At 37.0% G+C, this 14,112-nt stretch overlaps 1 protein-coding gene across 6 annotated transcripts in view; it reads left to right on the forward strand.

Moving 5' to 3' along the window:
• pde4d (phosphodiesterase 4D) overlaps positions 1 to 14,112 on the forward strand; it is a 274,671-nt gene that overhangs the window by 227,588 nt on the left and 32,971 nt on the right. The window contains exon 1 of one of the 6 annotated variants that reach the window (XM_015395979.1): positions 7,887 to 8,411. The exons of the other annotated variants lie outside the window; for them this stretch is intronic. Within the exon in view, the coding sequence (XP_015251465.1) occupies positions 8,347 to 8,411 (65 nt within the window). The 5' untranslated portion in view covers positions 7,887 to 8,346. Of the gene's footprint in view, positions 1 to 7,886; positions 8,412 to 14,112 lie in introns of those variants that run through there. 6 annotated transcript variants of the gene reach the window in all.

The raw sequence follows: 14,112 nt of genomic DNA on the forward strand, positions 1-14,112 counted from the left end.
AGGGAGGAGGAGAGACAGCTCCCAAGAAGCCCCCCAGCCACTGCCATGCCGGCGCCCCGGGGATTCGCGGAGGCGAGTCCGCGGGCTCCGCCGGCAGCCAGCCACCCTGAAGTAGGGCCGGGCAAAGAACACCGGCCCCCCCACGGCACCGACCGAAACACCCCGGCCGCACAGAGTGCCGGAACACGCCCCGCCCCCTGGCACCAAGAATTCATGCCTCAAGTGGAGAAGTTGTAGTTTGTTTGGAACTTGTTCATGAGTGAGGGGAGAATGCAGCAGGAGAGCTGAGTCCAAAGGCAAAGCTCTTGATATACTGGTCGGTTCATGTTCCTACCCTCACCTGAAATCTGGATCATGATCAAAATAAGGAGATCTCGGATAAAAGCTTCTGAGATGAGCTTTCTCCACAGGGTGACCGGGCTGTCCCTTATAGATAGGGTGAGGAGCTTGGTCATCCAGGGTAGAGACACTTCACTTCACCATCGAGAGGAGTCAGATGAGATGACTCAAACATGTTTGTCGGATGTCCCCTGGATGCCTCCATCAGGAGGTGTTCCAGGCAAGTCCCACCTGGAGGAGGCCCAGGGGATGACCCAGGACAGCTGCAGGGACTGTCTGTCGGTTGGCCTGGGAGCACCTGAGGCTTCCCCCAGAGCAGCTGGAGGAGGTTTCTGGGGAGAGGAAAGTACAGTATGGAGTCTCTGTTAAGACTGTCCCTGTGACCTGGTTCTGGATAAAGTGTAAGAGTATGTGTAACCATGTGACATTTAACACACAATCAACTGTACTGCTAACTTTTTAGGGGTAAGAATTCAGATTTAGATTTGGCCTTTTACATTATTTAGGCAATATTTTTCTTCTTTTTCTTTTTTTCTTCTTTTTTTTTTGCCTTTTAGGGAGATGAGTTTTTTTCCTTTAAGACTTATGGCTTTGAAGGTGTAATAAGTGAAGATAAAACTGAATATGACAGCCTGGTAGCAACTTAATGATATGCCCGAGGGCGATTCTTTGTCAATACTGACTCTCAGTGGCTGTTTGAGAGAAAATCTAAATTAGTTTGCTCTACCTCTATATTTTGCTCCTCCCCTGTCTGCATCTTTCTCTCCCCCTCTCCATATTTCTGCCTTTTTCCCTGCTTTTAGTCACGCCCATCCTTTTCCCTCTCTTCTCCTTGTCTCTTCACAAACACATACACTCACACCTTCTTCTATCTAGTAAGGTGACTTATCAGCCTTCTCACTCCATCTCTTCTTCTTTTTTGAGTCTACACACAAGTGCATGTGTGATACTGCTCATTAAAAAAATCATTAAAAAAACATGAGTTTGCCTGTGAACTCGGATTATCTTTCATTGGAGAAGATAGCTCGGTACCGCCATGCCTGCACCAATGGTTCACCCTATGCTACGAACAAGCCCATCGACATCAAACCTCGTGTCAGGAGAGGGTATGGTTCCTCACCGAAACTATTTGCAGGAAGGTGTGTCAAGAAACAGACTTTATTCCAATTTTTATATGCTGTCAACTTATTTTATGTAACAAGCATACTTTAAATACATGGCTGTGTATGGAGTTGCTTTTAGTCCTTTGGCTGCATGTGATTTGGTGACTGGCAGAAGAGGAAAAACTGCCTCCTATTGCTTTGTGCCTTTATGTTTTCAGTGCATACTGTGCACAAATCAGATTTTTGTGTTTGTATTACTGGTATTTATGTGCACAGTGTGTGTTTGTTAGTGCTCTGTCTTATCAGAAGACACACTGATAAATAGTTCTACCTGGACAACACAGAACTGGAGCGCAGAGTTGTGTAAACGGTCGTTGCTTGGTGGCTGCAGCGCACCAGTTTTGCTTTTTTGCTTTGTAAAACTGATAGTGTTGGCCTGAAGTGAGGTATTTCTGTCCAGGTTCATGTTGGGGTCTGTTGGTGCTCTGATGAAAACAAACTATTCTTCAGGCTTTTGCTAAAACACAGCTAAACACATGATAAGTGACCAAGAAGCAGGTTCCATCAAGTCACCATCTAAAGCTACAGGTCAGCTGTGTTCACTAATAGGCAAAGGCCAGGCTAATCATCAGAGCACTCTGAGTCCATTAAAGCTCAAAGAGAAATTTTAGGGGTTCATTATGCCTGTTTTCCCTTCAGCATTTCTCTCTAACATGTCGACTGCAGCCCCAGTAAGTGCTTATCAACTGATGTTCCTTTTTGCCTGTTTTCTATGTTTCAGAGTGCATGCACATTGACATAAATAATCACCTCCCCGTATGTGCAGCTGTACAGTATTTGGATGCAGCTTTATTGGCAGTCAGTTCCATACATACGAATATGGATGTGGCCCAGTCGATTCTGTTTACCAGCCATCTGTGCTGTCCCCTCTGCTCCCGTCCTAAGTGCTATTCATTTCACCCTTTAATGGATATGTGTGTGTCTGCATTCATACAGAACCGGACTCATTGAGGAGCAAAAAAGAAAATCGATATTGTTCCCAGTCACTGTGTTAAACCAGTGTCATTGGGTTTACTGTGATAACTAATTTGAACAGTAGATGTCAGTAAAGTATTGGAGTTTTAAGGAAAAAGAAAACTGGAGGGAAGGTCTAAGGCATAATAGACTTAGTCTAATATACCTTGTCTATTGTCTATGTCTGTTGTTAGAATGTAACAATAAGGGACTGATGAATACATAACACATGCAGGCACTTTAATGTTTTTTTTTTTTTTTTTTTTTTTTTTTGTTGAGTCCAAAATGTACTGTACTATAAATAAAGGTTTATAAAGCAGTCAATAATTCATCCGTATTTATCACAATTCACTTATTTTACTTCATAGGTTTTAAAGGAAATCTAGTTTTTTATATACATTAATTAGATAAGTTATTTGCAGTTTATTGAAGTATTATTATACTTCTAAACATTTGCATATATAATATAAACTAGCAATCAGTGTAACCGAGAATATATAACTTGCAACTTTGCAAACAGATAACAGCACAACAAACAAACAAATGTGGGAAAAAATGACGGATGGTTATTCCAATGTATGCACTATAAATGTACACCACAAGGAGGCGTTGTATGACAGGACAATTTGATGCCTAAAACACTAATTCAGCTGATTGTTTTAGATTCATCAAGGACTTAATGGATTTAATGAAGACAGAGATTTGCAGGTGTCTACCATGTTAATATCTGATGTTTGCATAGGAGGGGAAAGAAAGGAAGAGGAAACTAATTGGACTTTGCAGCTTGTTCAGCTAGAAAAGATTCAGAATATGCATAGGAAACATAAAAATCTTGAACACTAACAGAAGCACCCTTTTTTTTTTTTTTTTTTACCACAGTAGCAGAGGCTTAATGGTTGGTGTAGGTCTGGTAGGAGAACTGGGAATAAAACATCCTGGCAGAATGATTAGCCAAGCCCAGTTAGATTTGACATGTCATCTTGTGCATTGCATTGAATAGTCAATTAAAAACTGATTCAATTTATTTAGACTAAGGTGAACCAGCAATGTTAACAGTCTATGGAGACTGAATGAATTTCAAAAAGAATTTCAAAATGTTTTACCATTCTATTGAATACAGTATATCTAAAGAGTCAGGCAGTGTTGGTGTAACAAATTTGGCTTTTTATTAGCAAAATCAAGTATTGCTTTGATAACGAAATATTGTGCAAAAATCTACTAGCATCACATAAAAAACAAAAGCATTCTTATAGCTTAGAACTCAGTAGTTTATAAATACATAAGGAGTAGTGCATCTGATGAGATATGTATTCTTCATTTTTGATCAGAGTAGCTGAGAGGAGAGAAACATGTCAGGCTTGTGCGTTTTACCTGTATCTGAAAACATGTTGGCAGTGAAAGAGGAGTTTAAAAACAAGCAAAACAACCGTAGCTCCTTCTTTCTTTTTCTTTTCTTTTTAAGGTCATGGAGCTCATAAAAACATTCATTTATTTAGACACTTGGAAACCACCTTGAGAAATCATTAGCTTTCCATTAATTCCACTGTAAGAGATGAAAAAAAGACCAATGTTTTTCTATTTCTACCAGAAAATGGTTCTTAACCGTTTTCATTTTTATTTAGCACATAGAATTAGTCTCATAATAGGATTAGTTTGCTCCTTTTCACCAAATTCTAAACTACGTCAGTGTGTCAACAGTAAGGATTTACGATGGCTTGTGATACTTTTTTAAAGACGTCATTACTGCTGAGTTTTTCTGGAAGGAATGTCTTTTCAATGGTCCCAGGTGTTTAAAAAAAAAAAAAAAAAAACGTGTGGATTAATGATCTTATGAATGAAAAATATATTAAGGAGATTTATTCTATTAATACCTGTATTCAGACCTTAAAATATCACTAATACGTATTACATGTACTTGAAAATGTAAAACAATTAGGTTGATTTTCTTCTGTATTTCATGCTATAAGTGTGCAACACAAGATTTAGTCTTCATATTCACTGGTTTGGTATGGTCTCAGTAAAAGTACATTTAGTAAATAATGATTTACTAAATGAGAAGGAATATAGACTGAGGAGATTACCATTTGATGGGACCATATGGTCAGGATACTTGGATAAGTGAATTCATTATTTTAATTACCAAATTACTTTTTTATATGATAAAGAAGTTATTTTCATATCTACTAAAATCCAATTTTAAGAAATTGGAAACATCTGCAAACCATTTAAAATAATTTATATCTAATTAATTTTAAAACCCAACATCAAGGTAATGACTTGGTTCAGAATGTTATTTATAATTTCAATATGAATCAAACCTTGTTAGCAAAAACTATGATATTTTTTTTATTAATTTGAAACTTTGATAGGCTGGGCTCCAATCCAAATGTCACAGGGTCCTAACAATGCCTCTGTTTTCAGAGTGTGACCTTTTGTGGCTTTTTGGTTTTGCTGTTAAAGAACAACCTGTCACTTTGTTAAATTCTGACCAGAAAATATTACTTTATGATTTTTCTGAACACTTGGAGATTCCAAAATGTGGTCAAAGCATTAGTATGCCGCTGTTTTAGCAAACTGTTAAAACAGGAAAACTAGGTCAGCTTGTTATATTGCACCGCTGGCATTACGATCGGCTGTGCAACTTGCTTTATATCATCTTAAGAGTATAACATTTTGACAGCGTCGCTGCATAAACTCAAGGCTACCTTAATATTTATCATGTTTAGTTGCTCTTGACTTGTTAACTGGTGCCTGTTAGTGTGAGGTTTCTTAATGATGCTTGAGTTTCCTTCCATGACTAAACACATTATAACAAGGTAATTTTTTGAAAGATTGGCCAGATGGAGGCATTCATGCTTCTTTTTTCGCTGTTTTGCTATGTGTTGCTTGGTGTTTGGTATGCTAAGAATTTTAGAGTATATATTGGCCAGTTAATCCTGCCCACCCTGAACAGGATATGAACACAATACGTAAAACTGATGGATAAATACAATGATATAAGTCTGTTGACTTTTAGGCACGCCTTCAGAGATACTGTACAATCTGCAAACATTTGCTAAACTTTTTTTCCAGTTTTATTTCTTTCCTTCTAAACCTTTTGCGGCATTTTCTTATTTTCTTTTGCTGTCCCTTTGTTTGCTGAACTAATACGCTTCATGATTAAATGCCCTGATAATGGCACATTTGTCTGCACCCAGTGGTAGTGGTAACAATAATAATTTAATCACTGGACTGAAATATGTATCTAGTGGTATGTATATCCATCTGATTTGATGAGTTTTATGGCTTGATTGCTAGATTTCTTTGTGTTGAACTTAAGCTACTTTCTTATTGGTTTCTGTGTATTTAATTCATCCTCAACAGATGATCACATTTATAATCTACGACATAAACACTGTCTTTTGTGAAAAGCTTTATTTACTTTTGAATGGATATCTGAACATCTGTGTTTGACACTTTATTTCTAACACCTTTTTAAAAAGGAGATGGGGCTGAGGGGTTTGGACCGTTTTGCCATACACATCTTTCAGAGTTTAACTATTGTTGATTGAAATTTTGGACTGGCTGTATTTGTGAAATAGAAGAAGATGGTCTGGTCTTACGGTAAGAGACAAATATTCTATTAATCTGCAGCCAAGTCTTGATGTTCCCTTGCAATCTCTTGATCATTTTGGTGGATGTCAGGGGTCATCATTTACACCCCAGCTGTCTTCTGCTATCCTCACATTCTGTTTAGACACTTTCTGTCACCTGTTTGAGCTCTGTTGCTCATCTGATTGAATCCGACTATATGGGCCAGCGTCCAATCCCCACATTCATCACTGAGCCTTGATCCATGAACCTGTCTTTACTTTACCACTGATATCTTGGGACATTTTTGGTGTATACTCTGAACCAGTGATCTTTCCATCACCATTTGGAGTTTGTCAATTTCTATTGACCCTTTAGCTTCACCTTATTTCCTACTTCTTAACTATTAAGAAGTACTACTTACATCTCAGTGGTATGTACCCTAGAAACATCCACAGGCATACCTTCTAACACCTTGACTGTCTCCATCCGCAGCCATACCACCGTATAACTAAGATCGCAGCCCTATCTGTAAAGCTGAGTTGGGCCAAACTAAGGAGGAAGATATTTCTGACAGCTTTTGTCTGGTTTTACATTCCTCCAATCTTTACCTATAACTCTTGACCATAGTTGAGTGTCGAAATGTAGACCAACCAGTAAATCAAGAGCTTTGCCTTTCAGCACAGCCCTTTCTTCACCACAATATATATTTTCAGCAGGTCTACATAACTGTAAAAACCCATCTAAACTCCTTCATGTGGGGAGACTGACATCCAGCCCACAGGGACTACTAATCTAATCCAAGTTTGGACATGAGTTTGAATTCAGGTCAAACTAAGAATTTTTGGTGAGTTTACAGCAGTAGATATGATTTAGATACGCTTTACTAAACACACCTAAACATCTGACTAGTGTTGAATATAGAAAAGATTTTTTTTTTTTAAATGATTGGTTGTCATAAACAATCCCCAGAAGAGGAACAACACCACAAATGTATGAAATTGGGGTAAAGCAAAATTACATCAGGGAGGAAAAAAACACATTTCAGCTCTTTAGATGAGCCAATTTTCTTGACAATAACAGATTGAAGACTTGATAAAACAGCGTGAGGTTGTCTTAAATGTTGCTTGTAATTCAAAACTGCCACGAAAGGTAACTTGGAGAACGGGGTTAGTTGTTTCTGAAGCCTTCTCTCTGATTGGGATGGTTTAATGAAACCTTGAAAATGTGTGTCAGAAATGGACAAAATGGTGTCAGACTCTTTGTCCAGCTCTTAGAGGCTTATTTGTGGAGAAAACGGTTGTTTTGCCTCAAACGCCTGATGGTTTCCATTGTGCAAAGTCTGTAGATTGCAGGACGCAATATTAAAGGCAAAAAAAATATATATTAGAAAATACAATTTTCATACAATATTTGTCACAGACTATGCCCAGATTGAAGCCCATATTGAAACAATTTAAACATATGGATTACTTTTTTCTTCCTTTACTTCTTAATGACTGATGAACTCACATTTTCAGTAAATATTTTATCTTTTTTATTTTTTTGTCTTACCTTTCATCTTTAGTTTGCTTCTACTTGCCAACATCAGTCACAGGGTTGTAACTCTACCAAAAAATGAAAGGACACTTGTTTTCTATTTTAATGCAATTCACTGCTTCTGTAATGTTATCATTGCCAAGGCTGTAAAGAGCGTTGGAATGCTTGGCTGTCAGTTTTAGGTTACGGCAGTAGTTGGGCGACTGACGCATGAGACGATTGTTAAAACTGCTCAGGGATAAAAGGACCGCCCTTTAAACAATTACTACTACCAAAACAACTCCTCCCCTCTCAGTCGTACTCAGGCAGCTGCTCAAGGGAAACAGAGGGACAGAAAAACAGTCACGTACGTCTGGAGAAACTGGAATTTTATTTCAGCCCCTTGGTGGAGGAAAAAATAAGCACATGGACTTGAAAGAGAGACGTAGAGTGAGAAAGGGGAGCAGCGGTGTGAGTGAGTGCATGGCTGGATTAGGAAAGAGGAAGATCACATGCTGCTCTGGCATGATAGATAAGCACAAGCAAGTGAGAGGGAGAGCCGGGTAACAAACCAACATACTGTCAAAGCATCAGAGCTTCAGGAGGAGCAGCAATGTGGAAAACTGTTTGTTCTGGACCAGTCTGCTAAGCTGGGGGAGCAACGTTTCAATCGGATCACCTCAGACCACCAGTGGCGGGTCAGTGGGCTCCTGGTGGCTTACAGGGAAGGTGTTTGCCACTTTATGCATACAAGGACCGTATGCATGTTGTCTAAGTATATGTGGAAGGAAAAAGTCAGAACATGAGTATCATTCTCAAGCCCCGGTCTCGCTCTACCAGCTCACTGAAGAACACAGAGGGAATATGGTAAATAGATGGAAAACTTTATCCTGCTGGCAATGTTTTCAGTTTGTGGAATACCTTTCCTTTAAATCTGCTTTATTATTTATTTTGTTCTTGTTAGCTGTAAATACTTTTATTTATGTAGTAATTGAGTTGACCTCTAAATGCTGTCACCATGCTGCTCTTTGGGCTTTCGAATGTTTGGGGTTCAAAGCGTGGCTCATTCATTGGTCAGAAGATGAGATTGCCTTTACCGTTGCTGAACATCACTTGACACTTGCCTTGGTGACCCAGGTGGCTCTTTGTTATTGTTTCTAACCCCATTCAACCCATCAGCAGGTGAAATAGAAAGTTGAGAAAAGTAGAAATGCTCAAATCAGTGTGTGGCTGTTTTCCGATCTATGTTTTTTGTTTTGATTCTAATCTGATTAGAGCATTTTGATTCCTCTTTAAAAAGTAGAAAACATCTACATATTGCATTATTAATACTTATCCAAACCTTCTTGCTTTTGGGTATTTTGGATTTATATATTAGAAACAGAGGTGATGTTACAGTACACCTTGTGTTGAGAGAAGAGTGGCAGGATTTTAATATTAAAAGAAAAATACAAAATTACTCTTTATAATTATTATGAATATAATTATAATAGCTAATATTATGACTAGCAAAGCCAGCTGTGGTATTGTGTCTTTATCTTGCACAGTTTCAGATTCCCAAACTGTTTAAAATTCTAGCATGCTGGGTAATAGACATAAAAGCTAAAATAATTACAACGACAAACTTTTCTTCATTCCTTTAAGCCTTAACATTATCTGTTGAAAGTCTTGATCTCCTTACAATGGAAGGAGCATAGATTTATCAGAGAACCTACAGTACTACCAACTTTTAGTATTCTTACCATTGAGAGCTGCTGATAGCACAGCTGTTACTGCATAGGTGCTGCACGCTGTTATAGGAAAAAAATAAATACAATGTAACATTTCCAGCCAGCTGGCCACCGATTAGGTCACAATAAGGTGAAAATCCTCTGATTTCAGTCTAGCAGACAGTTTTTCAACAGCTCTCTGCTGTCAAGTTAAATTTAACTGGAGTTGAATTCTGGATGCTGAATGCATCGCCACGGGCAAAAATGGCCCTGCCCTTCCCCTCTCGTCTTCTTTTCTCTCCTGTTTCAGCTTGTCCTTCCCTTGTCAGTGCACAAAATATGTGTTGCAGCTCCATTACTGACGGTGAGATCCCACATATTTTTACATTTTTGTACTCTCTTTTAGCAGGACAGACACTTAACCACGGGTAAACATACAACGCTGTCATAGTTGGGAGGTTTTAAAAAGAGCATATTTAAACTCAATCTTGAGTCTTCTTCCTGTCTTCTGTCGGCTCACTAATCCGCTCTGCAACCCCCCAGCTTGCATGAAATGCAGACATAGTAGTCAGGTCTTTCATTTTCATAGTATCTCTGCAGGTGACATGCTTCATTATAACTGCAGTAAAGAGAGTGCTTATAAAACTGGTTTTAGTAAAAGAGCTGACTGCAAAATGTTTTTTTATCACTTTCATAAAAAGCTGAGAAACTGGCAGTGTTAGGTTTGTATGAGCCATCTTTTTGAATGTCTACCAAAGCACTACTCAGCTGGACAAGGCATGCCGCCTACTCCATCTGTCCTGCCCTCCTTTTTGTGATCAACTGTAGAAGGTCCTTTCATTTATTTCTATCGTTGCCTTTTCTTTCATAACAAATATCAGCTTTTTTTTAAACTAAGACTAATTGTTTTTAAGCTAGCTGTGCTTATGAGTCCAGTGAACTCGTATGTTTTATGTGTCATGGAAATAATATGGTATATTATGGCATTACAAGCTTGATTAAACCCTTGTTAGTTTAGTAGTATTATGCACAAATTCCAATGTGCATCTGTGTGTGTCAATGTATAACACTGACCAGCTCTTACTTGGACCCTACCTACTATATGCTTTTGGTCATTTTTAACCTTGCTTTTATCATAGAGCTCTATAAAAGTATTTATTGGGTGTAAGAACTTTTCATTGGATTTCAAAATGAAGTGTTCAAGACTTTATTTAATAGCAAATACTAGCTGAACATTCGGATTTTGTTCTCTAAACTGTCGACTATGCAGATGTATTGTATTTTAATGCTGATATAAATTCAGAAATATCCCCTGTTGGGTCTTTATTTAAGTCAACCCAATACTAGTTTTTTAGATTAATTAGTTTGAAAAGGAAAGTGAAAAAAGTTTTATTTTGTTCATTATTTTTAATGTTAAATGATAAATCGATTGATGCACTAATCATAGCTGATTTAGTAATATATTGTTAAATGGAATATAGAGACCACTTTATTTTAGCTTCACCTGGTTACATTCTCTGTAAAATCTTCAAGGCACATTTTGCTTTTCTGTTATTAAAAAATTAATTTAAAAAAGGATCATTAGATTAATCAATAAGCAAATATTCATAAGTCCTAGATATAGATAGAATTTAAAAAAAGCAATTAAAGAGTCTTTTATATGTTAAACTTGCTTATTTTTAATCATAAATTATCTTTAAAATCTTCCCATACAAAATGTTTGGGAATTTTATTTATAATTCTATTTGATTTTTATCACTGATGACAGTTTCAGTCATCGACTGAGCATCACATGTCTAGCCTTTCATAAGGTTTCATAAGTTATTTTTTTTTTTTCTTTCCAAAATTGGCTTTTAAGTATCCGGCTTTTAAGATGATAAATAGAATGGAAAATGGCTTCACAGTTAAGTGAACCTCTTGTGTGCATTGGAGCAGAAGTGCATCTTTTTCCTTTTACCCATACCAACTGAGATGACAGCACATTGCCATGGTGACCTCTTTCGGTGTCTCATGACTGACTGAGTTTTTTCAATGTTGCAGCCATGACAGCAGGTGCTGAAGCAGCGTCACAACCTAAAAGAAAGATTTTATCCACCTGACAAGAGTCTTAAAGAAAGACATATAAAGCAAGAGAAAATGCTGGCATGAATATTTTTTTTATATCTGTGACTATATATAAAAGGTCAACTGAGAGCATTAAGCCATTGAAAAGATACATGAAAAAAGAAAAAGAAAATATACAACCAGAAGGTCACCAAGAGGTATACAAAACATTAACTGAAATTTCCGCCCTGTTTAGTGTGGATAATGCAATCCAAATATACAGTTGAGCTGCAGAATTTATTAGTAGTCATTTCTATTATTAGTTTAAAGCACTAATTATGCACAATTTAACTCGAAATTCTTTATTAATTTTGACATGTTTTGTAACATGAATCTGTTAAAAGAAACTTCTACTTTTCTTCCATTCATTCTTGTTCTTTTTCCATCACATTTTATTCATTTTCAGTATATCCCAATTTCAGTACTGAGGGCCTCTGCTTGCCTGGACGTTAATAAATGCCTTGAATTTTGGTAAGAAAATGCATCACAGAATGGGCATAGAGTTCATTTTTAACTTTTGTGCCAATGATGATTTTGGTCTTGCTTCCTTGATGTTGGCACATATATCTGCCTTGGTCGTTTCGCTGCTGTTAAAACGTGCATGTATTCGGAGGTGGGGGCGTAATATAGTTCTGCTTAATTGTGTTGCTGATAAAGAGGGTGTTGCAGTGAATGGTCAGTCCTTATCTACTTGACCTGTCAACTTTGCAGTTGCTGACGGAAAAAAATCGTAACTATTCAAGTGAACAAAAGAAACAAAAGGATTTCCACCAACATGAATAATAATATGTTGCAGTTTACTGGCATACCTGTTTTTTTAGCTTCCTGTTTTTAATGTTTTTATCTGCCTGTACAGTGTCCTTGGGTGTTGTGATAAGGCGCTTTCAAATAAAATGTATTATTATTATTATTATTATTATTTTCTAACTGATTGCAGCTCTCTGATTGGCTCATGCTGTGACGCCTCCATCTGATTGGTTAATGATATTTCTAAGGGATCATTTTCAGAGCTCAATGATAAAATAATGAAGGGATATTATTTAGTGATTGGCATTGGATAGCTACTTTCTGTTTTGGATATCAGTTTATACTTAATATTAACTTAAAATATATTTTTTTTTCGTTACCTTAGTTGAAGTTTAATACTACTACCCATCTTTGTAGGTAAGTTGTACATATTAAACACTCTACAATAAATTTTAACAAAAGTTAGTTAGTATTAAGAATAAAAATAACAAAATAATGTATAAAATTAAAATAAATAGATATTATTAATTTGCTCTTAATCTTTGTATATCAGCAATAAAACCAAATAAGAATAACATAACTGTAACTTTTAAATTCCTAATTGAAATTATCTTAAAAGTAATAGGATAAGTTTTTTCTTTTTTTTTGTTAGTAAATTGGTTCAAACTATGTATCTTCTGCGTTATATACCTATTCATTCCATTTCATGAAAATTTCATATCAGCCTAGGCCTCAGGACATAAAGCTGTCTGTGTAGCTTTATCAGTCCCTGACTGATATAAAGTACTGTGTGCTGCCATTTTAAACTGTAGGACATGCAAATAAAAAGGTACACATTACAGCTCCTTCATGCCCTTTACGTCATCTATTTTTTGCTGTTCGTCTACCTCTTTGTCTGCTGCTATTCTCCTATTACATCTCAGTTCAAAATGGTTGTGGCCACTGAGGCTGACGGGACGGATGTGGAAGAGATTGTAGTGCCACCATCACTTTAAATACATCACCAGAGATGAGGATTGATGAGATTCTGTTCTAAAACTGGACCTCAGTGTTAGCCATGAGAACAATGTCCATCACTTTACATAACACAGACAGTTAAATATGCAACCATGTGCTAAGACTATGCGGGTTATATATAACGAAACCTAAAAAACTGATGTCATATTTAGAAAAAAACAGATTGTAGAAACTTGGAATCACTGCAGTGTTGACTGACATGAGCTTCTTTGCTGAAGTAGGAGAGGGAGAATGGCTTTACTTTTGAAAGCTATGAGGGCACAAAGAGGAGAACGCTGCTGAAGAGAGACAAAGAGACTTGTAACAGAGCTTTATAAACTTAAGGCTGTATGTGAAGATTAATAAACATATATTTATATAGTTTGCAAGTATTTTGATTCCCTGCAGGGTTGGAGTACATAATCCTTAAGTATTTTGGGTTTTTCTGTATGCAAAGCAGGAGCAGCTGACTTCAGAAAGAGGTTGAAGGTAGCTCAGACTCACAAGGTCTGAGTTTTAGCCTTAAAATTAAGTTATGTTAACTCCTGACTCTAATTCAAATGTAATGCATGTCTGTTTGTATGTTTTCAGCAGATCTTTTCTACATGTTATACATTCTATACTTCCTTGCTTTCAAGCAAGCTTTTTGCAAAGTGCCATGTCAAGATCACAAAAGATAACATTTCTTTTTTACCTGGTGTAATGTGAACAGTCTGATAATTTGCTAAATGTTTCTGCAGTTCTGAAGGCTGGAGTAAAATTTACCATCCAACCTTTCCTACAGGATATACTGCTCCTGAACTAGAACATATTTAAAAATTCCTTTTCTTACATCGCCATGAGCCACATTTGCAGAATGGACATTAAATGTAGGACGTGTCCCAGAAAGGTTTGACAGCTGTAGTCCACTTTGCCATTTTTAACCAATAAGTGGACCAGTCAGAGTAGAACTGCGTGTACGAAATATGAGGCCATCTAATTCAGTGTTTGAGACTGAATGTGACATGGGGTCA

The sequence above is a fragment of the Cyprinodon variegatus genome, unplaced genomic scaffold (genome assembly GCF_000732505.1).
Source record: "Cyprinodon variegatus isolate N-32 unplaced genomic scaffold, C_variegatus-1.0 Scaffold26, whole genome shotgun sequence".
Classification (NCBI taxonomy): Eukaryota; Metazoa; Chordata; class Actinopteri; order Cyprinodontiformes; family Cyprinodontidae; genus Cyprinodon; species Cyprinodon variegatus.